The sequence below is a fragment of the Cynocephalus volans genome, chromosome 9, assembly GCF_027409185.1.
Source record: "Cynocephalus volans isolate mCynVol1 chromosome 9, mCynVol1.pri, whole genome shotgun sequence".
NCBI classification, from domain to species: Eukaryota; Metazoa; Chordata; class Mammalia; order Dermoptera; family Cynocephalidae; genus Cynocephalus; species Cynocephalus volans.
This window is the reverse complement of record NC_084468.1, coordinates 3,021,648-3,046,310: the sequence shown is the minus strand read 5'-3', so window position 1 is coordinate 3,046,310 and position 24,663 is coordinate 3,021,648. Positions and strand designations below refer to the sequence as shown.

Below are 24,663 nucleotides of genomic sequence, written 5' to 3'. Positions count from 1 at the left end.
TGTGGGGCCGGCCCATGGCTCACTAGGGAGAGCGTGGTGCTGACAACACTAAGTCAAGGGTTAAGATCCCCTTACCGGTCATCTTTTTTTTAAAAAAAAAAAAAAAAAAGTCTGTGAACCAGAGTCTTTGAGATGCTTTAGTCTGGCCGTTCTCCTCCAGGTTTACCAAAGAGATGGGTCAGCCCAACATCTGTCCGCAGGTCACCGGTGTTCCTGAGTAAAAGCTGACTTCCGTTTTCATCAACACTTGACTTTTGGGTGGTTTTTATTGGAAAGGCGCCAGGCAGCCAGACCTGAGCTCTGTAAGAAAAGGAAATGATTACAATGAAAATTAGAATAGTGATTACCACTAAGGGGAAGGAAGGGGCTGGGATTTGGAGGGAGTCCCTGGGGTGCCAATAACGTTTGCAGCTTAACCTGGGTGCTGGTTAGACAGGCACACGCCCTGTAACTACTTACCAAACCATACATACGTGTCCACGTGCTCTTCTCCGCTTGTGTCACATTTCACAGTAAATGTTTTTCAGTCTGTTGGGCTGGTGGAATAGAGGAATGTCAGCAAAATGGCACTGGGGCCTCCATCTTGTTGGACCCGCCCCTGGGACTTTCCCACCCAACCAGAAGGTCACCTTCCAAGAGATCTCCTGCCATCAGAGCAACAGCTCAGGGCCACGTCACATCGGGGAAAACAGAACCTATGCAGGAAGCTGAGACTTATTACACAGCTATGACCATGTATGGGCTGCTGGTCAACAGCGGCCCACCCTTATAAAAACCCCACCTGCCTTTGCCCGGGCGCGACTTCCCAGCCTCACTCCCTTGCGGGGCTGTGGAACCTTGCCGGGGAGCGCCCCCATTAAAGCCTACCCTAAATTTACCTAAAGCCTACCCTAAAGCCTACCCTAAAGCCTACCCTGCCTGGCTCCTGGTTTTCTTTGCTCCAGGTCTGAGACTAAAACCTTCAAGATTCAAACCTAACACAGTCATGGATGTGTTCCGTGCTAGAGCAGCTCTCCTTTGGGTCAGCGGCTAAGCCACCCATACAGTCCCCATGGGCTCATCCTGGGTGGCCTGGCCTGGCTGGGGACTGCAGAGTCCATTCAACCCTTGCTGAATGCACGAATGACTCAAGATTTCACCGAGACAGAGGGGTGAGCCTTGGGCAGGACAGTGGCTCTCTAACAGTCCCTGGAAGGCTCCTGCCTGCTAGCCCTTCCCAGGCCCACGTCACCAGTTCTTCCGGTGAGAATCCAACCTTCCACACAGGTCACTCTGTGACCCAGCAAGAGGCCCCTGGATGGGTCCCCTGACGATCCTGACGTCTCTCACTCAGCTGTGGTCTTCATTTTTTCCAAAACTCTTCACTTTGTTGATGTTCAGATGTAGAAATAGCCACTCTGCAGCTCTGAGCATGAGGTGCCAGGCCTTCTGGGACCCCAACAAGCCGGAGTTCCCCCAGTATTATCCACAGAGACCCCTGCAGACTCCTCCAAGGCTCTCCAGGCTCAGGCCTCTTGGCAGAGGGTCTTCACCCATTCTCAGGTCTCTGACACATCTGGAGGGTGCCTGCCCAGTCCCCAGCCAGATGTCCAGCCACGTCCCTGCCTGGGGACTTGTGCTGTGCACAAGAGGTAAGGGGACAGGGCACACAGGATGAAGGGGGTCTCTCATGGATGCTGCACCCCATTGCACCTCAGCATTTGTAGCTCTCTAATTCTTGCCCCAAACTGTGAGTCAACCTTCCTAATATACTAGATTAAAGTTACCTTAGTTATCTTTCAGGCTCAAGTCTTTCATCAGAATCGTATCTGCATTAGAAAGAAGCACTCCAGTGCTGTCAAGGTGATAACCAGCTCTCCAGCCTAGCCCAACTGTGTTCAGGGCATTCCTCCTAGGTGACCCGTAGATGACCTTGGAGCAGTCCTGGGCGGACGGCCTCTCCCTTGAGAGATGAGGAAAGAAGCTGGGAGACTCTGGACTCAAGATCACAGCCCACCAGTGAGTAGAGACCCACTCCTCTGACACCTGGTCTAGGATCCACGTTTGGGGGAGCCCTGAAACTTGGCTGTGGAGGGATTATAAGGGAGGAGTGTTAGGGAGACGGACGCCGTCTTTGAGGGACAAGGAGGTGTCTGCTTCCAGTCAGAGCCAGGTCAAGGGAACATTCCGCCAAGGGCTTGGGAGGTGGGGTACTGCTCATGGCTGGCCCTGGTTTCAGGAGGGCACAGTGGGAGGGTTTGGGGAATTAGCAGTGGGGAGGAAGGGGTCACAGAGGGGCAAGGGGTGGCTTGGGGGACTGGAGCCTGCCATATGAAGTTGGGGGAGCATAACGAGATTAGCCCCAGGGCCTGCAAAGGCAGGTCGTGGTGGGAAGTGCCGAGGGCCATGGCTTTTGCCCAGGGGCTCCCCTAACTCAGTGGAGGAGGCCTGCTGAGGGTGGTCTTACTCCAATGACCGTCCTGGGGTCCCCTGGGGTCAGGCTGAAGCAGCCTCTGCTGGGACCACACCCTTGCTCAGCTCTCCCCACCTGCTCTGTCCCCACCATGCGCCTTGCTCAGAGCACTGCCTCCATAAATCACCTCCGTGTGCCTGACCCAAGACAGAGGGACTGGCTGGGGGATGGGCGAAAGCGATGGGTGTCCACGTGAGCCCCCGTTGCCTCCACCTGCGACTGGCTTGGCAGTCCCCGCGTGGTCCTGCTGTGGCATTCGACAGCGCCCTCCTCAAAGCCTCCTCATCCCTGGCCCGCAGCTCAATCCCTCGCTGGTTCTCTTCCTCTTGCTCTGGCTGCTGCCTCAGTTTCCCTTGCCAGTACCTTCTCCCTGCGCTCCCTGCACCCTCCCTGGGTGGCCTCGTGGACAACGTGGCTCCCGTCTCTCCATCTCCTCCACCGCTCTTCCTCTGAGCGCGGATCTACTTAGCTAAATGTCCCAGGGAGCTCCCACCTAAAATGTATAGCCCTGGATTCTCCATCTTCCTCCCGACCCTGCTCTTCCCCTAGGATCGCTGGCTCTGGAGATGGCCCCACCCACCATCTGGTCCCCTGGAGTAGAAACCTGGGCATCAGTCTGGACTTTGGTGACCAAGTCTGTCCCTTCTACCTTCATGTAGCCTCTCCATCCTCACCACTTCAGCCTCTCTGTCTTGTCCAGGTCCCCGTCACCTCCGACTTGGCTGACAGCACCTGTGCTCTCACTGGTCTCTGTGCCTTCCCTGGGACGGGTCTCCTACGTAAGTCTGACCTGGCCACCTCTTGCCCAGGACCCTCCATGGCTCTCCATTGTCTTTGGGCGGAATCTTTCCAGCAGCGGTCACAGCCCTCATGAACTGAAGCCGGCCTCGTTTCTTTCTCCATGTCCTTGCACCAGGCTCCACCACACACCTGCTGCAGTCCCCCAGCGCTCACCTGTTCATGCTGCCCCTGCCTCTGCCTGATGAGAATAGCAATACACACTCCAAATTCAAGGACAAAATAAATTACTCTTTGCAGTAGGATGGAAACTAGAACCAGTTTCATCCATCCCAGTCAATTGACAATCACATTGTGTGCTTCTAGAAGCCCGCCAGTCAGTGACAGCCCACCCTAGCAAAACAGGCCCACGTGGCATGCACCCTTCAACACGCGAACGCAGCCAGCCCCTGAGCCTCTCGCTGCTGTGAGTCAGCCGACCCCGGACACCGGCCATGCTCCCCAAGAGGAGCAATTCATTTAGCTCGGAGAGATGGGCCTACTGCCAGCTCTCCTTTGCCCTAGCAAGCGACTGAGTTGGCCTACGTGTGGCCTCTTCCTTCAACATGCATGGCTCGCTCTCCATCCTCAGGAGGTCGAGGGTGCCCCTCTGGGCCCCCCCACCGGTGCATTTGCCTCTGTTTACGCACCTTCTCCCTCACCACGTACAAAGACCGGTCCTTTCCAGCTCAGAGTCCTCAGCACCCAGTGTGGGCCGGACATGGTGGCTGCTGGGGGCCTTGCTGAGCTCAGCTGAGAAAGAAAGTTGGCCGTTGCTGCAAGTCAATGTCTGGCCCTGGAGGATGCACCCCAGTGAGCCAGGCACCCCTACCAACTGCATTAACTCGTGCATTTTTTTTAAAAGATTGTTTTGAAATATGTAATGCATACAGAGGAGTGTGTAAAATGTGTTCACCCAATTTGGAGAACAATGACAGAACCCACACCTGGGCACCCATCACCCAGGTGGAGAAACAGAACATGGATAACACGTGAGAAGATGCTCTGTGTCTATCCCATCCCACCCTCCCCTCTTCCTCCAGCCCAGGTGCCCACTATTCTAACTTTTAATCATCCCCTTGCCTTTCTCTACAGTTTCATCAACTATCTATGCATCCCCATATATGCTTAGTTCTGGAAAACCAAGCAGTGTAAGGAAAGGACCTTGTACCAGCATAAAGTGAAGGGTCCTGGGAAACAGCTCTGGTTCCTGTCTCCCTTTCATTTCCCTGTGAGTTTATAAGAGTCTTTTCTGGAGGCACCAGGGGCCAAGGAAAAAACAGAGCTCATCAGAGCTGGACATTTGCAGGCTCCGGTGAGGACCACGTAGCAGACAGCCAATAGGAATGTGCTCGTGGGGGGAGGGGCTAATCTGGACTGTCTCCTTCTGAGCCCACCAAGATCTACCTGTAGCTCTCAGGAGTGGGGTTGGCGGGCAACACTTAGGTGGGGCAAAATGGGTGACCTCTGCAGTTCCAGGCATCAGGAGGAGGATAAAAGAACTGGAATTGGGGAGCACATGGAGGGGATAAGTGCAGGTGCGAACTTGGGCCAAGCTCACCTGGGCATTCTGTCTTGAGGTTTAAAAATATGGAATAATGGCAATGATGGCACTTGATTGTCTCTTGAGTCACCTCCCATCATCTCATCCTCACTTAGCCTTCCTCTTGGGGACTCCTTTTACCCTTCTCCCCCATACAACCCATACTGGACCTTGTACTTATATCCTTGCTTTCCTCTTCCATGGTTTATTTTCTTATTTTGGTGGAGCACATGAGTGTCTGAAATGTCTTTATTGAGATACTCTCATTAAGTACACAGTTATTTTATTGATAGTTTGGCTGGGTATAGAATTCTAGATTGGAGGTCATTTTCCCTCCAAATGTTCAAGTTATTGTTCTGTGGTCTTACTTCACCGTTGCTATTGTGAAGTCTGAAGATGCCTTATACCCTTTCCATTTATTTATGTCTCTCTTTAAAAGCTTGTAAAACCTTTTTTGCCTACAGTGTTCTGAATTTTCACACTAACGTGCCTTGGTGTGGGTCTACTTATATTCATTGCGAGAGTTCCTTGGCAGTCCTTTGAACCTGGCAATTCATGTCCTTGGGGGCTGGATATTTGTTTTAAATTATTTCTTTCATAGTTTATTACTCCCATTTCCTCTGCCCTTTTTTTCTGAAACTCCTGTTAATCAAATAATAGGTCTCCTGAACTGGAAATCTAATTTTTTTCTTATTTATTCTTTTTTATTTACCATCTCTTCATTGCATCAAGCCACTTTCTCAGAGACTTCCTCAATTATCTTCCTAGCATTCTATTTGGTTTTTTGTTTCTGCTATCATATTTTTGGGTTCCCATAGCTCTTTTTGTTTTCCAAACTATATATTGTTTTCTTACATAATATATATAACATTATACATTATATATAACTCTATAATCGTGTGTGTGTATATTCCATGGACCTAATAGCTTTTCCTATCTCTGTGAGAATAATGATAGTCATTTTTCCCCTTTTCCCTGAATGATTTTGTTTTCTTCTAGTTGCTTTTTTGTTGTTGTCTATTTGTTCAATTTCTCTCTCTTTTCCATTAGGAGCTTTCCTTAGATTTTTAGGAATTCTTAGCTGAGTGTTGGTGATAAGCAGTGGGAGATTCCAAAAGGTAACTGGAAGCTCTGCATACTCTCGTGTACGATGGTCATCCTGGATTAGCTCTTCAGTCATTCAGTCTGAGAAAAAGACTGGCTGGCTGTCCACGACACTCATTATGCCGTCCACTCGGTAAACAGCTGGATCACTTCCTAGCCTCCCTAGTGGTCAGGTGTGGCCGTGTGACTGGTTCAGGCAGTCGGATGTGAGCAGAAGTAATAGGCCTGTGTGAGGAGCTGCCCGAAATTGCCATTACAAGATGGCGCTGATTTCCGGTGGAGGGCAGGGCTGCTCGGTAACACGCCTGGGCCGATTAGGCAGCCACCAATAAGGTAGGAGCACGTCCTAGGCGAGGAGCAGTCTCTATATAAAGGGCGCGGGTTCCCTCGCTCGGGGTCTCCATTTTTGGCAAGCTTATGCTCTCCCTCTCAAGATGCATTAAAGCTGATCTGCAGAAGGATCCTTTGTGTGCCGCGTCGTTCTTGCTGGCGAGACGGTAGCGCGGGACAGGCCTGTCCACCTCCATCTGGCACATCCTCAATGCTCTGTCCCCTTCTGTCTGTGGGAAGCAATCTTGGAAACTCTGTGTTGAAGACAAGACAGCCTGGATCCTGGACTCACTGCCTGGAGGACACTGATGCTGATCAGGAACACCTGCCTTTGAGACTTGAACAAGAGGAAAAAGTAAACATCTGTCCTCTTGGGGCCATTATGCATTTGTGGGTCTGTTACAGTAGTTAGACTAACCTAACTAATAAATAGAATAAGTGCATTGAATATTAACAGCCAGACAGCTGGGAACTTGTGCTTCTGGTTAAGATGGAGTAACAGAGACTTAATTTATCTTCTTGCCTGAAACAACGAAGCAGCTGGGTGGGCCCGTGGCTCACTCAGGAGAGTGCAGTGCTGGTAACACCAAGGCCACGAGTTCGGATCCCATACAGGGATGGCCGGTTGGTTCAATGGGTGAGCGTGGTGCTGACAACACCAAATCAGGGGTTAAGATCCCCTTACCGGTCATCTTTAAAAAAAAAAACAATGAAGCAGCTGGACAAAATAAACGAAACAATGGCTCTTAAGATACTGGACATCAAGCAGCAAAGGACAGTAAATCATCTTGATTCCAGGCACCTTAAACCTTTTCTGGAATAACACAGGATACAACTTAAAAGGAAATAAAGAAATATTGTCTCCTAAGATGCCCAGGCTTTCCCCACCCCCTTCCTTTGTTCTCATTGTCCCTCCACTTGGAATGCCCTCCCTTCCCAGGTGCAATCCCACCCACCCCTGGAGGCCTTTTCAGGTCATTCTTATGAGGGGGGCTCATCCTGACTCTTCTGTGAGCCCCAACACACGTTGTTGGTGCTTCTACTAGACCCGACATGGGGGCACAGTCTGCGTCTCTCCTTTCCTGTTTCCCAGCCTCCAGGGCACTGCCCAGCTCACTGGTCCAGCCCCTGACAGGTAGTCTATGCCGAATTCTGCTCATGGATTTACCGAAGTATAGCAGGGTGGGTAGAAAGGAGACAGTCATCCAAATATCTGTCTTAATTTAGGATCTTTAAGATGGAGGGCACCCCTTCAATGATTAGGACGCGCAAGATGGAAATAAATATTTTATTACTTCCAGGCACAGGGCACGCCCAGAGGCCCCACATACACTTGCTCACACATGCACTCGCACGTGCACTCGCACACGTGTCCTGGGCAGACCTGCGGGTTAACACCTTCACTGGGTTCAGGGCGTTAAGCAAACAGGTTTCCCACAGGGAGTTTTAACTGGTGGGTCTAAAGCAAGCACGGGGCCACGCTGTGACTTAGAGACAGTCACTGCGGCACATCTGCACAGTCCATGCGGGGTGTGAGAGTCAGCGGGGCCAGACAAGTAGGTTGTGCGCAGCTGTCCCATAGGGAGGCGGCCTCCGGGAGGAAGGTGCACAGGGCAGATGTCCGGATCTGGATCCGCCACGTCGAGGAGCAGGTGTACACCTAAAACTCTGCCAGGGGTGACTGAGCCCGGCTTCTGGTGTGAAGAAGACCGGCTCACGTTCAAAACGGGAGAGAGGCAACGTGCACTTGTATGAATTAGCCACACCTCTAACACGAAGAGCGCCGGGAGGGGGTCCGCGACTCCGTCAGGTGAGGGGTGGGCTGGGCTTGGGCCGCCCCAGGTCTCCCTCCAACCCCGCCGCAGCCCACTGCAGCCAAGCCAGCCAGCGCAGCTGCGCCGGGCCGAGGCCGCGGCGGGGTCGCCTAGGAAACGCCCACGGGCCCGCGCATGGCTTCCCGGGCCTTGTAGTCCGCCGGCGGCCTCGCCTCTGCCGATCGCGCCGGGAGTGACTACAACTCCCAGGGGGCCGCGCGGAGGGGCGGGGGCTGGCGGCGGGCCGTGGGCGGGGCTTAGCGGCGGGCTCTGCTGTGCGCGGGGCTCGCGGCCCAGAGGAAGATGGCGTCTCCGAGGGTCGCGCCGCCGCCGCAGGTGCTGCTGCTGCTGATGCTGCTGCTGCTGCTCGGGCCCCGGCCGGCGGCGGGCCACGGCGGCAAGTACTCGCGGGAGAAGAACGAGCCCGAGCCGGCCCCGAAGCGCGAGCTCGTGGATGAGTTCCGCATGGAGAAGCTGAACCAACTGTGGGAGAAGGCCCAGCGGGTGCGCGGGGGCCGGGGGGCGGCCGGAGGGGTCCGGGGGGCGGCGGGACGCGGGCCCGGGGGCGGCCGGAGGGGTCCGGGGGGCGCGGGCCCGGGGGCGGCCCACAAGTCCTGTCTTCCGTGCAGCCCCTTTCGCGTGTCAGGTGGGGCACCCCGACCCCCCTGCAGCAAGAAAGGGACCCAGACGCGGCGGTGACTTGCGGAGACCTCGGTGCAGGCTCCCGAGGGCTGCCGTGCCGCTTAGGGCAGCGAAGGCCGAGACCCCCGAAGGTTTAGCGTGACCGGACCCAGCTGGCCGGGCACACGGGCCTGCGCTCTGCTGCACTGAGTCCCTTCTCCAGAGTTAGGGCAGAGCCAGGCTAGGTGTCAGGTCCCCTGCGTCCCGGTCTTCGCCTTTCTCTCACCTTTGTGTGCTTATATGGAGAAGAAAAGCAGGTGATGTGGGGCACAAAGACATGATCAGGAACAGCAGAAATCCCAGGGGCGGCTGGTTAATTTGGGTGACGGGTATGGGGAGGTTGGAGGAGATGGGATCAGTTTAGAACACATGGAACACAGGACTTGGGCAATGCCGAAGTCAGAGTCAGCAGATGATACAGTATGACCTTCACTCTAGAGGGAAAAGGGCGTCGTCCCCTAGGTCCCTCAACCAGTGGGGGCTGAATTAGGACTGCCATTGTTAATGGGTCTGTGACCTGGGCTAGCCCCTGTCATTAACATAACAGTTACTCCATTTGTGAGGCTTGGGTTTGTGTTTAGTGACATGGCTATTTATGAACCACGACCCATGCTCCGGGCCTCTGTATCATCTGTGAAAAAGAGATGGTGAGATTAGATTCTCTGTTAAGCATTCCAGTTTTCAGCATTCCTGAGTCTTTGAGAAGGAATGTAAATAGTTTGCAAAATAAGAACTGAGTTTTGAAGAGCAGAAAGGAGAAACCTCGGCAGGGGAGAAGGAGGTGGGGGAGGGACAGTTGGAGGGAAGACTGCGGGGGCAACAGTGCTGCAGGCCCTGATCGCCCTTCTGGGTCTGGCTTTGTGGCCGTCAGTCCCTGCTGTGTCAAGCCTGATGGGGCTTTCCAGGGAAGCCCCATACTGTGTAGTTCCAGGCAGACGAGGCCACACTCTTGTCCTGCGAAGAGGCAGGGAGACTTCCTGGAGAAAGGGGCTCTGGAGGGGCTGGGACACAGCTAGGCTTGGATGTGGTGAGAGCCTCCAAGAGGCTGGAGTGCAGGGCCTTGCCCGCCGCTGTCCTCCAGTGCCCACTGTGATGGGTGCCCCAAGCCTGTGTTGACTGGGTGGGGTTTCCCACAGGATGAGTCTGGTCTGACTGAATTGGGTGTTGTGTTGGGGAACACTATGCACTCTAGCGCCCAAGAACCTGAGCGGCTCCCTTTGCCTTCGGGAGCTGGCCCTGCTGGGCGCCTTCCCAGGCCTGCCATCTGCGTCTGTCAGCCTGAGCGGTTTCCTCTGACCTCCTCTGCTGGCTCACCTGCCCTCATGATGCACCTGCACAGTCCCCGCATCCTCACGTGCTCAGTGCACACCTGACCTGTTTCAGTGTCAGGTCCTGGCCCTCCTGAATCTCCACTGTCTGCTAGTAACTGCTGGGGTGACCGCTCCCCTTGGACCGAGGCCTTGGGCTGGATACCTTTCCAGTCCCTTCTAGGCCTGAAGTTCTACAATCATATGTGTGAGTCTTCTGCTGAACAGAATGTGCAGTGCTTCCAGGGTGGGGTTATGTTTTAGGATATTTCGCATGTCTTCAGCACTTCAGAGAGCCTAGTGTTTTGGTAGGCAGACCAGTTGGGTAACACGCTGACTCGATTTACCTTCTAGACAGTGGAAGTAGAGATGGTGGTGGGAGCTGTGTCCCAGATGTGGGGGCAGGTGTTCACCTGGGTCAGGTGAATACTGATCTTACAGGGAAGCTTTTCATAGCACACCTTGTAAACCAATGTTCTCAGCCATTTGTAACCATTACCTACCAGCCAGGAAGGTTTTGTTCTTTCCTATATAATTTGCTTTATGAGAACATTTTGTTTTCTAAATGTGAAATTCTGTCATAGCATATAATATTATATAGTGATTGTATATTCGGTAAGAGAAAGAGTCCAGTGAAGCTATTTGCCTCGTCCATTCTTTCCAACCCACCTTTTATGGCCTTGGTGTGGGGGGGGTGATACCTATTCTGAGACTTGGTGTCACAGTGGGGTACAGGGGTGGGGATGGGGGTGGCCTCTGGCCTCTGAGAAGACACTAACTCACCTCTTGTCTGGTGAGACTGGATCAGGGGATTATTGGTTCATTCCATCCTAGCATCTTAAATTTTGTCTTTCTGTGAAATTACCCAGCTCCTGTTTCGTACTTGCATAGACGAACTGTGTAGTAAGAACGAGGGTCACTGCCCCACCTTACGACATTGTGGCATGTCCGGTGTGTCGCAAGACTTCTGAGCAGCTGTGGGAGCCGAGGGCTGTCTTTGGAGCCTGGAGGGTCTGGGGAGCTGTGTGGGCTTCTCAAAGGGTGCCGCTGTGGGCACCCACGTGCTCGTGGAGATCTGCTGGTGGCTTCTGTCCCTCTTTAGAGTTGCCATGTATTGTGGAGATACCAAGAGGAGCCATCTCGAGCGGGCCCGCAGGTGCTACTTCAGTGCCCATGGAAGTGCCCTTGTTACCCTTGACCTGGGAGAAGCCGCTCTGGGAGCTCAGAGTCCTCATCAGTGGCTTCTTCCTTCTGGCACAAAAGATGTGAGACGTGTCCTCAGAGGTCAGGCATGCGGTCGTGGGTAGTGGAGCTCGCCTGACGTCTGCAGAGCTCCACGACCTCAGACACCTCGTCCCTGTCTCTGCATGTTTCCATTTCCTTGTTCTCTGTGCTCTGGGAAGGGCACTACAGGCTCTTGCTTCTCCAGAGACTCAGAAAAGAACACCCAGGGGACTGGGCCATGGCCTTTTTACCTCCACAGGGCACCTAGAACTTTCCAGGGAAGCCCCATCCTGTGTAGTTCCAGGCAGACGAGGCCACACTCTTGTCCTGGGAGCTCAGGTGGAAAGAGCTCGGTCACAGTCACTTGGCTGGAAGGGACCATGCAGCATGTCTCACTGAATGCAGGCAGGAGGGGCATGGCATACCAGCTAGCCACGGCAGGTTGCTGCTGCAGGCCACTGGTCAGGCAGGGGTGCCGTGCAGTCTGATGTGGACACTTTGGTCCATACCTGGAGGCCAGGTGTGCTGGCCTCTTTGGTAGTTCTCTGGCTCTTGCTGGTGCCAGCCTGTACACCACCCTGGCCAGAGTGCAGAGCCTCAGCCTGGGAGACAGCGGCCTGGATGGATGCCAGTGACATTCAGCTCTGTATTATGGGCCTGGGTTTCCTGGGAGGACTCTGAGAAGGCAGCAGCTGGGTTGTTGGGAAGAGCACTCCACAAGCATGTGGACGCTGCTCAGTGGGTCAGGAAGAGTGGGTGCTAAGGGTCAGGAGGGGCACTGGGTCCTCAGCGGGGTGACGGTCAGCTTGCAGCCAAGCAGCCCCAGAGAGAGAGTTTGTGCTCACCCCTGGGGTCTTCAGGAGCCAGAAGTCTGAAAAGGCCAGCGCAGTTGTGTTCAGGCTCTGGCAGGTGTGTGTTTCAGAGGAACACCTTCTTCCCAGTGTATGCACATTTGCCTGTCTCGTAGTTACTGATGATTTACTTTACCACTTAATATTTGTCAGAGGCCTTTTTGCATTTGGTTTCCATTAACTAGTTCTTCTAACTTGATGCATTAATATTCATAGTTGACTCTTGAACTACACAGGTCCACTTACACACAGATTTTTTTTTTTTTTTTTTTTTAAAGATTACCGGTAAGGGGATCTTAACCCTTAACTTGGTGGTGTCAGCACCACGCTCTCCCAGGTGAGCTAACTGGCCATCCCTATATGGGATCCAAACCCATGGCCTTGGTGTTATCAGCACCGCACTCTCCCGAGTGAGCCACGGGCCAGCCCAACACACAGATTTTTTTCAATGCATGCAATACTGTAAATGCATTTTCTGTTCTTTATAATAGTTTTCTTAAACGTTTTCTTTAGTTTACTTTACTGTAAGAATATAGGGTATATAATACATATAACATACAAAACACATGTTAATTGACTTTATGTTACCAGTAAGTCTTCCAGTCCACGGTAGACTATCAGTAGTTGAGTTTTTGGGGAGTCAAAAGTTATATATAGATTTTTGACTCCCTGGGGCCAGGGCGGGGGGTGTTGGCACTCCTAACACCGCGGTGTTCAAGGGTCAGCTGGTAACTTAAAAAGATGAAAAAAGTATCCCGAAAGTGGGTGTTTCGTGGTGTTTGCAGGTGACTCCCTGCCCTCCTCTGTGAGTGAGGTGGTGGCTGCTGGCGGGCACCCTCAGCCCTGAGCTCATAGGTAGCAGCCGGTTGCGACTTATTTTGTGAGGTGTATGGCATGGGATTCAAGCCCTTGGGGCTCCCGATTTTGCTGCTCATGGGGCACTTCTGGCTTCACTCATTTTATTCTCCGAGGGTCCTGGGGAGACAGGTGGAGAAGGAATCAAAGGACCACATGGTCAAGGGCTAGTGAAGACCACAGGTTGCAGGTGACAGCGCCTGTACTTGAGCTGGGAGGAAGGACCACGGAACGGGTTTGTCCACCAGCCTGAGGTCTTCAAATCTGCCCTCCAGTGGAGGAGCTAGCTAGTAGTCCAAGAACATGTGAACATGCAGCAGTGACCCTAACCCTGTCCTCTCCTCATCTCCCAGTCACCACTTTGTCTTAGGTCAGGTGTTGGGCTGGTCGTCCCATGGTCCTCTGTTCTCTTTGGCAGCTCCGCCTTTCCCCTGTGAAGCTGGCCGAGCTCCATGCTGATCTGAAGATACAAGAAAGGGACGAACTCAACTGGAAGAAACTGAAGGCTGAAGGCTTAGACGAAGACGGGGTGAAGGAGGCAAGACTTGCACACAGTCTCAGCGGTACCTTTTGCTTTAATATGGACAGAAGCAGCCACCCAGCCTCAGTGGTACTGGCTTCTTCTGACTCGGTAGCTCTTGGCCACAATGAGGGAGGGGCCATTGGGTGCAGCCTGCTCAGTGGCTTGCTCCGAGGACAGATGTGCCTTGGCTCCTGTGCTGTTTGTGGGGGTGGGGGGCAGTGCCAGGGAGGGGGCCTGGGCACGTGGACACACAGGCAGCCAAGGCCCTGGAGCTGTGTGGCCGAGGAAGGGGCTGGGGGACGGCATCCAGAATAGGAAGCAGGTATGTCCCCAGCACATGGACAGTACGGGGGTGGATTTCAGATGTTAGGAAAACAACTTTCTGACAGACAGAGTGGACTGTGGGTTTCAAGAAGAGGAGGAACAGGCATCTTCCCCTGAGACTAGTGTTCAAAAGGCATCTGTGTTCTCAGGGCCAAGAGGCATTTGCAAGACAGGTTGTGATGGTTCCTTCTGGGCCCCGCTTTTCTGCCGTCCTCGTGTCACAATCACTTTGGCCGCAAGGCACTTGCAGGAAGGGAGCAGGCCCGGGTGTGCTGCGTGGCCGGCTGGGACCAGCGCTACTTCAGGAGGTCACGGACACTGTGCAGCTCTCCTGACATCCCATGCAGAAGTGCTGGGGGCGCGGTCATAACAGCCTGGCTCTTTGCTGCCCGGGGTGTGACTGTGGGCACCAGTACCCCTGTCCCGTGATGTGGGCACGCGCGGGATTCATCTCCTCATCCTGTCTCAGGGGACTGGTCATAGACCACGTGGGATGCTCCCCACAGGGGCGGCTGGAGTGTTGGGGGTGTTTGTGACTGCAGGCGGTGCCATTGCCATCCAGAGCAGGGTCCCAAGCCCCCGCAGCGCCTGAGTCCACACCATCACTCGCTTCCTTGCACTGAGTTGCCATTTAGAGTCCCTCGCTTAGGCCTGATGCTGTGACACCTTCTCCTCAAGACTGAGGCACCGGCTGTTGGCTCCAGCCTCCAGGCCGTGTTTCCTGCACACCAAACCTGTGCACAGCGTCGTCCCCGTCCGTGCTGGGCCTGGCGCTTGGTGCCTGCTCCTGTGTCATGAGCTGCCAGGGCGGCTCCTGTAAAGCGGGGCTGCGGCAGGGAGGGCTGCATGGGCAGATCTCATCTCTCAAGGAATTACTGAGATGTGACCTCTAGAGCCGTCCTGTGCTGCACAGGCAGTGCACCCTGGGGACAAGTTCTCCCAGCTGCACTAGTAACTTTTTATCAGAAGCTGCCAACTCTCATGTTTCTCCCTTAGAGGATGTTTTTCTTAAAATAAAAATATGTTTTGGGCCTTCAAAGGCTTCCCCCAGCCACGACCTGTACTCTCAGAGAACTGTCATCTGTTCTGTGCTCACTGGAGTTGCCCTGCATCAGGAGCTGGGCTTGCAAAATTTGTTCTTGAAAACCTGTGCACCTGGTCTGTGAAGGTGATCCCGTTGGTCAGTGACTTATCAGTGACTTAGGTTAGCTGCATCTGGCCTCGGGCCACTTGTGCCTTAAGAGGCGCCATGTGATGCAGGATGTGTTTGCGGTGGGAGAGTGGGAAGCGATTGGGTCCCGGGGTGTCCTGGGAGGTGCTGGGGACCTGCCTCCCCGAGCTTGTTCATAGTTCCCACCAGACCTTGAGTGCTTACCCAGAAGACGGGAGAAAGGAGTCTCCCAGATGGTGGGAAGCAGCCCTGTCCCACTCGAGTAGCCTGACTTTCTTTCAAAGGAAACCGTACTAGATACTATTAAATACCCGCCTTCTCTCCTAGTCATCCTGGCCAAGTACGGTCTGGATGGGAAGAAGGACGCTCAGCTGCTGAGTGGCAACTCCCTCGGGGACGGCGCCCAAGATGACAGGCTGGAGGACCCCAGGCTGGAGAAGTTGTGGCACAAGGTAGCCTCGTTTTTTCCATCAATCCTGACATTTGTCCTGCTGCGTAGGGACCTGCTGTTTCTGTCACTTTACAAAGCCATCAGCCTCTGCGCTGCATGGGAGCCTGTTAATTTGGGGGAAGTCTCATGAAAACGGTGGTTTCTTACTGAAACCGTTAGCACTTGACCTACGATCCTTTTCTTTTTTCTGTGAGTGTGCTCAGCTTTCCTGTTTAGAATATTCCTTGCTCTCTCAAGAAAGGAATTCTGCTTGGCTCTGGCTATTAGGTCTGCAGGTATGCAGAATGTGCCTAGTAGTATGCAGTAAATTGCACAGGATCACACTGTAGCGTGGGCCCAATTTTCACTTTGTATCTAATACTTAGCTGTGAGGGTTCGGCCCTGTGGACTTGCTTCTGTGACTAGGAGAGATGCCGGGTGTGTCCTGGGGGCAGGCTCACCATGGTGTCTAGGAAGGGTGGCAGTGCTGGGCTTGCCCCAGCTTTTTTGTGAGGTGCAAACCTCAGAGTGCGGGGTCTGGCGTGGCTGGGTCAGCTCACAGTGGGTGTTCACTTGCTTCAGCTCCTGGTCCAGAACAGTGTGTCTAGATCACGATTTGGGGTCAAGAATTGGAATTCTTGTGGCAGCCCATTGTCCCTGGTCAGGAGGCATGGAACAGGCAGAGGGGTGAAGAGAGAGGGAGGACTGCTGGAGTGGTCTCCTGTGCAGCTGCTCCAGACCCAGCCCAGGACCTGTGTTATCCACCTGTTACCTGGGAGGCAGGTGGGATGACAGGTGACTAGCCCAAGGTCCCTCCTAGGAAGACAGCCTTAGGAGAGTTGGGCAGATGTGGGGGCCACTGGGGCACTGCCCCATCCTCCTCAGGGTCCTTCCACCCCCAACATCTAGGCATATTTGTAGTCGTCTCCCGCCAGGCCCGGGCACATCCAGGAGCAGGGATGGTGCCTATCAGCAGCTCTCCGCCACAGTTCAGGTTCTGTTTTCTTACTCTGCATGACCCTAGTAGAGGGTCATAGGGTCGTAAAGGCCAAGAGCTAGGCCTGAGCACCTTACACAGAAGCAAGACCTGCCTGACCTCTGAGGGAACAGTCAGCTGATGGGCACCCCAGGGCCTTGGGCATGGACAGGGTTTCACAGCCCCAGGGGAGCCACAAGGGCGTGGACTGTTGACACGGCTGCAAGGGGTGTTCATTTGCAGTCCTCCTGTCTCTCTCTTAGGCAAAGACCTCTGGGAAGTTCTCGAGCGAAGAATTGGACAAGCTCTGGCGGGAATTTTTGCACCACAAAGAGAAAGTTCATGAGTACAATGTCTTGCTGGACACTCTGAGCAGAACTGAAGGTGCTCCCTGCCTCTGGGTCAAGCCTCGTGCGCCCGGGGTCGCCCTTCTCCATTGGCTGCCCTGGTTCCAGAATGCTCTGGCCAGTGACAGCTGGGGCGGGGGAGGGAAGCATACAAAGCCCTTTTCTCAGGTTTCCACCCAATTTTGTGGTGGGAATTTCACTGTTCAGGGAGGGGTGTTTATAGTAATTGCACAGATGTGTTTGGTCAGAGGAGACATTCTTTAGTCATCACCAGCTGCTGTGACCTTCTCTGCTGGTTCCGTCATTTTGGACTCGAGACCCTCCCCAAATATTTTCCTACCCTGAGAAAGAGCAAACTGGAGGCTGGAGACTGAACAGAATTGGGGGACGGGGAACAGGGCCTTTGGGGGCTGCCTGGAACCCAGCCGACTTCCAGGGTGCCAGATGCACTGCCGTTCACCTCTGCAGAGTGGCCTTGGATACGCATGTTCTAGGGTCTTGTGTTTGGAGGGAAGTGACAGTATCTGCTGTCTATAAGCTGCAGGCGGGAAGGGCTTGGGGCTGCCTTGGCTACTGCGGGTCCCCCAGCACCAGACCCTCACAGGAGGTCTTCATCAGTCATTCTGCTTCCATTTCCACAGAAATTCATGAGAACGTCATCAGTCCCTCTGACCTGAGCCAAGTTAAGGGCGAGGTCCTGCACAGCAAACACGCCGAGCTAAAGGACAAGCTGCGGAGTATCAACCAGGGCCTGGACCGCCTGCGGAAAGTCAGCCACCAGGGTTACGGCCCGGAGACGGGTGAGCCCCATGCCTGCACCCCACCCCTGTCCTGCTCTGCCCTGGGCTGCCGACTCCTGAGGGTAGGGCTGTCTCTGGTTGCTTGTTTGGTGTCGTGGCGGGTGCATGGCCCCGTCAAGGGTGGAGACTCTTGTCGCACGCACTCCTTGCTGGGGTTAGAGAAGGGCTGACCAGGACCTGCCTCTAGGAACTGCCCCATGAGCATTTCTCTTTGCCTGCCCTTGACAGCCCTGTTACCTGACGCTCGCTTGGGGGAGGTGACAGCAGTGGTCCAGGCTGGCAGGCCCCTTACAGCCCACCTCCCGCTCAAGCACACATGAGGCCCTTCTCTCTTTGGTGGCCAGGGGCAGCTTCATTTTCAGTCTCATATGCCCCTGGCCGGCCCCCCGGCCCGTACAGCATTCAGGATGCCCACACTGCAGGAGCAGGCGGCCCATCTTAGCAGCTTACACCTAAGTTTCTTCCTCGTTCACGCCATACATCCACACTGGGCTGGACTGCCTCGGCTCTGTTTCTTTTCCCTCCAGGACCTAGACCCATGAGCCTGATGCAGGACTTACGAGACGTGCATCAGGCTGTCCTTCTACCCAGCTCTGATGACCCATTCATTCATTTATCCTCCAAATGTCGATCAGACTCTGACTTTGTGCCACGTCTTTTTGTACACTCGGGGATGCAGCAGCCAACAGGACAAAATTCCTGCCCTCGCGTTGTGTAGACACCACAGCTGGCTTCTGTCCCCTAGCCCCAGGCAGAACCATCTCATCCTCTCTGGGACTGTGCCCAGGAGGCCTTGCAAGAGGCAATGCTCTGGCATGGCTGTCAGGTGTGCCACTCTTCAGCTCTGCCTCTACCACGCATGTGCCCTGGGGCGAGACTATTGCCCTGTCTCTGCCTGGGCTCACTCGGCCTGCATGGTGGTGACTGTTAGGCCACATCGTAGGCCCATTGTGAGGACTTGCCGAGTTACTGTGCTAATCAAAGGCAAGCCTGGCTGTGTTCAGTGCAGGAAATGGTAACTCTGACTGCTGCCCCCTATGTAGACCTCTCTACCTCCTTTGGACCATCTCCTGCCAGTCTGCCTAGTCCTTCCAGCAACCCCTCAAAAGCCTGGGGTCCTCCAGGTCCCAGGCAGGTAGGGTCAGTGGAGAAGAGGGAGCAGGAGCCGCTGTGTGGGGCTCACAGGCCGGGCAGCTGCGGGCCGCTTGCCCTGGTTTCCTCCCGGCGGGGCAGGAGATGGGGGACCCAGCTGGGCGTCGTTCACCACGTCCACACTGAGTGCCAGTGGGGTCAAGGAGCTGTCGCTGCTTGCTTTGCCTTGCTGAGGAGCTAGAAGAAAGAAAGGTAGCTGGCTTGAGCCTCACTCTGGACCTGTAGGTAAACGGACAGTCCCTAACCAAGTGCCTGAGTAACTGCACACCCAGCTCCCCACTCCTGCGGGTCTTGCCTTCATTAGAGGCACCCAGGAGCATGCCTGTCACACAGCTCCGGGCCACAGTTGAGGCCAACTGTTTTTGGACACAGAGAAGTGGTCACTTGGACGGAGCAGGCAGTGACAGCTTCACCGAGGCCATGTTTCATCCTGGCCCTGCGAGCTGCCTGCTGTAACCGCACGGGCATGTGCACCCTCACGCTCCCACACATGTGCTCGTGCTGACATGTTCATGCGAGCTGGGCAGGCCGTGCGGCCCAGTGGTGTCAGCATGCATGCCACCGTGTGGACAACTGAGCCCACTTTTGCTCTTCTACAGAGTTCGAAGAACCCAGAGTGATCGATCTGTGGGACCTGGCCAAGTCGGCCAACTTCACTGAGAAGGAGCTGGAGTCATTTCGGGTAAGGACGAGGCAGTGTCTACACGTTGTTAGGCAGCCATCCTTCCCTTTGAACGCTGACGACGGGGCAGAGGTGCTTTTGCTACTTCTCTTTTCATCACACACTGGACAGGTTGTTAGTTTTGTGCACACCCTTTTCTGTCTTGCCCTCTGCATCCCCTGCCCATCTCCGGGCCCCTCTAGCATACTAGCTGTCAGCCATGTGGCCCTCATCCACAGGCGCCTCCTAAGTGGGGCTGTGGCCTTGACATCTGCTCGACAGTGTCCTTGGGTGAATGGCGCCTGGCATCGTGGGTTCTGCTCAGCCTTGAGTGCTGCATGGGAGGAGGGGGCTGTGGGAAGCCAATGGGTTAAGGAGGAGAGACAGTAGGCTCCATGGTTGGGCTGTGGTCCTGGAGGGAAGGGGCTTTGGGTTCTTCGATTATTCATAATGTTTGAGTGTCACCTCACTGTGGGTTCTGTCCTGACAGCTGTGCATGGGCAGTGCATCACGTGAAGTGTCAAGGATCAGGAAGTTCACAGCCCCACGGGCATGGGGGCACTAAGGGTGACTGGGGTGGTTTGGAAGTGTTGCCACATCTGAGACAGGAGCCCAGGGAGGGGAGGAGCTTGCTTTGGGGAAGGGGCTGGGCCCTGGGGTGTCTGGGCCTGTGGAATTCCAGATCATTCTAACGCGTAGCTGGAGGTACCTGGGATGGGTGGGGCCAGAGGATGCTGCCGAGCTCTCGTGTGGGAAGAGACTGGTGGGGGGACAGTAGCAGTGGGAGCAGGGAGACCTGTGAGAGACGTGAGGCTTGTGGGAGAGGTCCCTGTGCAGGGCATCTATCCTGAGCGGAGCAGACGTGGTCCCACCCTCCTGGAGCCTAGCGCTTTCATAGCCCTGGGAAGGGTCCTTAGCCCACACAGGGAGAAGGGTCAGGGCTTCCCTCTGGGGCTGGGGACCCTCAGCTGAGAGCAGCACATTCGTAGGGATGGGAAGGGGACCCAGGGGCTGGACGGAGCTGGGAGCCGGTCTGCCTCCCGGGCTGAGCCTGTGTCACCAGCAAGACCTGTCCCTGCGCCAGAGAAGAGGGCCTCCCTGGGCATCCTCATGGAGTAAAGCTGAAGTTCTATCAGGGGCCCTCAAATGGCATTAACAGCATGTTGGAGGGAAATTAAGTGGTTTAAACGTTATTCTAGGAGGAACTTAAGCACTTTGAAGCCAAAATCGAAAAGCACAACCACTATCAGAAGCAGCTGGAGATTTCGCATCAGAAGCTGAGGCACGTGGAGAGCGTGGGCGACCGCGAGCACGTCAGCCGGAGCAAGGAGAAGTACGCCGTGCTGGAGGAGAAGACCAAGGAGCTGGGCTACAAGGTGGGGGCCGCACCCCGGCCTCCCGGTTCTGCCCGCTCAGGCTGTGCTGGGTTCTGGGCTGTGGGGGAACCACAGGCTCATCCCACAAGGAAGCTGTTGCCATGGGCACGGCTTAGGGCTCCGTCTGACCTGGCTCCGCACGTGGCACTGGCAGCTCCAGTCTGTGAAGCTCCCTGTCACAGCTGAGCCTGATGACCACACGTGCAGGACAGCTAAGACTGAGCTGTACCACGGGAGCCCCTCGGGCATGCAGTCTGGTCTCCTGACCCCCGGAGCTGGGAGCACGAGTCCTAGGAGGGCCACTGCTCCAACCTCTGTCATGGCCAAGGTGGGGCTTGGCCTAGGTGTCCCACAGGCACGCTGGGTGCATCACTTGAGGTGAACCCACAAGTTGGTGACTCCAGCCCTTGAAAGGCACAGGAGCCTTTTCCATGGAACGGCCTCTGGGGAGGTGAGGTGAGGAGAGGCAGGAACAGCGCAGGGGGCTGCTGACAAGCCAGCGAGGCCAGTCATGCCAGTGCACAGAAAATTCCGGAAACGGGAGAAATGGCTGGAAATGGTTGCTTCTGGAGGGGACTGGGGGCCAGGTGGGAGGGAGCCTCTCCTGTGCTTTTGGAATTTGGAACTACAGGGATGCATTACCTAATCAAAAATAGATGAAACCTAGAAGGTAAAATACAGCAGAAGGACCTGGGGAAGGGCCGTGTGGATCTGCGCCTGTGTTTAGCAGGGCGGAGTGCAACCAGCAGCCTGAAATCAGTGCCATGATGTGGGGCTTGACACTGAAGTCCTTGTGACAGGCAGAGGTGGGATGTAAGTGTGGTCCTGCCCTCACCTGACCCTGGGAGCAGGGTGCGCTGTTCCTAAGATGTCTGCGTAGCATTGGGTCTGAGGCCCTGGGACAGTTGGGGACAGAGGTCAGAGGACGCCAGGGTTCTGAGCCTGGTGGCCTAGATGAGGGACCTTCAGCAGGTGCCTGACCCTTCACCCCAGGCTTCCATGTGTAAAAGGGAGGCAGTGCCAGCCGGGCAGGGTTTTGTGAGAATTTGGGGAATGGCTGCAGAGCGAGCCTGGCCCAGGCCTGGCCAGCACAGCAGAGCCCACTGGTTCTTGGTGTTAGTGCTGTTCCCACCTCCCCTGTAGGCTCCCTGTCTGGCCTGTGAGGAGACAGGTGCCTTCCCCAGCTGCTGCATGTCAGAGTTTTTCAGTCACTGCTTTTAAAAATAACGATATGGGCAGATAACACAGAGAAAACATCCATTTTCCCTTCCAGCGTGATCAGCTTCTAGCTGTTGTTAATACACTTTGGCGGATGTTTTCTAGTTAGTATGGAGCTGCTCCTGTGGTTTATTCCTGATGCCATCTGGGTGATGTGTAATTGTAGAGTAAGATAAACAGCGCTCAGAAGTTCTCGTGTTTAGAGTGCGCATCTCCTGACCCGGAGCAGCGATCTAATCAAAGCAGTTGATGCAGTGTTGCCCCCGGCTGACAGGCTGTTTTCCATCCGCAGGTAAAGAAGCATCTGCAGGATCTGTCCAGCAGGGTCTCGCGAGCTCGGCACAATGAGCTGTAAAGGCATTGGCCGGGCAGAGGAGGGCTGCCTGGGCCTGGTGATTCTCCTACAGGCCAAGGGTTGGGCAGCAGCATTTACGTGGACAGACGCGTGATGAAAATGGCCGGGACTGGTCACGTGTTGGGCAGGAAGCATTCTTTAAATGACTGTCTCGATGCTGCCATGCCCCACGGAGGACTCAGTGGTGGTTATGTCTTGGATCTGTGTCGTCCCGTCTCTGGTTGACGGGCTTCTTTTCTCACACAAACGTGGCAGTGACCACCCCATTGAGGACCTTGATATCCAGCTGCCGGTCAGGCCTGACGGCCCCATGTTATGACAACATGGTTTGCATCAAAATCTTGTACACCTTTCCCTGGAAATACTATGTACAAAGTCCATAAAAATACATGCAGTATTGAAACCATCGGTTGCTGACTGGTGCCTCGGTTGTTCTGGCGGCTCTGGCTGGAGCCAGCACACGGGGTGAGGTGAGGTGAGGTGATCCATGTTAATTCGTCTGCTGGCCTGAGCCCCTCCCTGGTGGCTCCTTGTCCTCTCCTCTCCTCTGTCCCCCCTAACCCCATGGCTTGCAGTGACTCCCTTTACAGTGGAGCAGCCTGGCCTGGCTTAAAACTAAGATCTGTTTAGAGTGGAGGGTACAGCTGGGGTAGAGACAGGAGAGGGGTGAGAGCACGTCCTGGTGGAGGGCCCGGGGCTGTGGCCTGGGGGTGGTGCCCTTTTCCTCCCCCCTCTGCAGCTCGGGGGGCTCAGGAAGACCCTGATGGGCTTGCAGGGCCCCCGTGTCCAGTGTGAGTGCCCAGTCTCTCACCAAGAGGCCTTTCTCTGACTCTCCAGCTGACTTGAGGGTCCCAAGTTTGAGCCTGGAAGAGGCTTGGCCAGGCGTGTTCTGGTAGTCCCTGGGTCTCAGCCTGAATGTTGAGATCTGCCAAGCACAAGTTTCCAGTTAGCCTTGGTTTATGAGAAAGATCAAGGCTGAAGGCACCACGCTGGGGGTTTGCATGGGGGGTTGGAGGTAGCCACGCACAGCGTGGGTGGCCTGTTCCTGGACGGGCCATTGGGTAAGGAGTGGCCTCACCCCTGTGGCTCCAACGTCACCCCCTCTGTCTCTCCCCTTGGTACATGGTTGCCTCCACATGGCATCTGCCACTGACCAGGCTGGTTGGGGTGTGGCCCTCCCAGGCAGGGCTGGGGTGACTGTCCATTCATGGGTGCAGGGTCTGAGACCAGAGCAGTGCTGGTCTACCAGGGTCCCTATGCTGCTCTTGTCAGGGCTCTGAGCTCCAAGCCACAGCCTGGGTACCCACCAAGTGCCCTGTGTGCAGAGCACAGTCCTGTCCAGTGGGGTACAAGGCCTAGGCTGAGGCTGGATGCAGAAGACACTTGGCTCAGTGTCCATCTGAGGATCTGACAACAGAGGGAACCCGTGGCCTTCAGATGTGGGCAAGAGAACAGATGCCCTTCTCTGAGGTTTGCTCATGGGCAGCGGCAGGTGGCAGCACCCTGAGCCCAGGGCCTGTGGCTGCATTCGTTTTTTTAGCTTCTAAATTGTTGCATTGAAGTAAAACATGCATTTTGTAAAGGTACACAAAATGTGCACACAGCTCAGCGAGTCGTCCCAAAGCGGATAGTGTGGAACCACCGCCTAGTCCAGAAGTAGACAGCGCCAGCCCCCCAGCCCGGCCCCCGGCCCCTTCCCCACAGCTCCCCTCTCTCCTGCCTGTAACAGCAGGCCGGGCTCCCTGTCTGAACTTCATGGAGAGGAGATAATACAGCGTGTGTACCTGTGTGTAGGGGCTTCTCGTACTCAGTGCTCATGAGACTCAGCAGTGTTGTCTGCAGCGCACACGCTCTTGCCACTGCTCTGTGGTGTCCCATGTGTGCGCACAGCATGCTTCGTTTCTGAATTCGTTTTATTTTGATGGGTGTTTGAGTTGTTTCCACACTGGAGTAAGGACACCCGTTGGAAATAGCTGTGGTGAGCACTCGTGTGTGCATGTGTGTGTACTGGAAGATCCTGTGGTGTGCGTTTGTTCAGATCTAGTGGATGATTCCAGACAGTTTTCCAGAGTGGCTGTACTAGTTTTTGCTTCTGCCCACAGGGGGCACGAGAACGCTAGCTGATTGCAAACTTGGTGCTCCGTCATTTAGTTATGGACGTTCTGCCTGGTGTTTGGTGGTATCTGATTGTGCACTAGAGTTTGTTGTGTAGTAGGTCATTTTGTGTGGGAGAGGGAACGAGGTGTGGAGGGGAACACGTGCACACACAGCCCCCGGGGCAAGTGTGGAGCGCAGCGGGTGTGGACGGTGGTGCATACGATGGGCAATTCCTTCCTTCGCCCAGCGGCCCCTCTTTCTCGCTTCTGCCATCCTGGGTTACTTTCGCCCGTTC

The 24,663-nt window shown here is 55.0% G+C and overlaps 1 protein-coding gene across 1 annotated transcript; it reads left to right on the top strand.

Annotated features, from left to right (window-relative positions):
- Positions 1–8,292: 8,292 nt before the first annotated feature.
- On the top strand, positions 8,293–22,679 carry LRPAP1 (LDL receptor related protein associated protein 1). Its single transcript, XM_063108212.1, has 8 exons — positions 8,293–8,524; positions 13,357–13,501; positions 15,284–15,408; positions 16,626–16,746; positions 17,351–17,509; positions 19,261–19,343; positions 20,522–20,698; positions 22,209–22,679. Exons 1-8 carry the CDS (start codon positions 8,324–8,326, stop codon positions 22,269–22,271), a joined length of 1,074 nt encoding a protein of 357 aa, XP_062964282.1. The 5' UTR covers positions 8,293–8,323; the 3' UTR covers positions 22,272–22,679.
- The last annotated feature ends 1,984 nt before the right edge of the window (positions 22,680–24,663 follow it).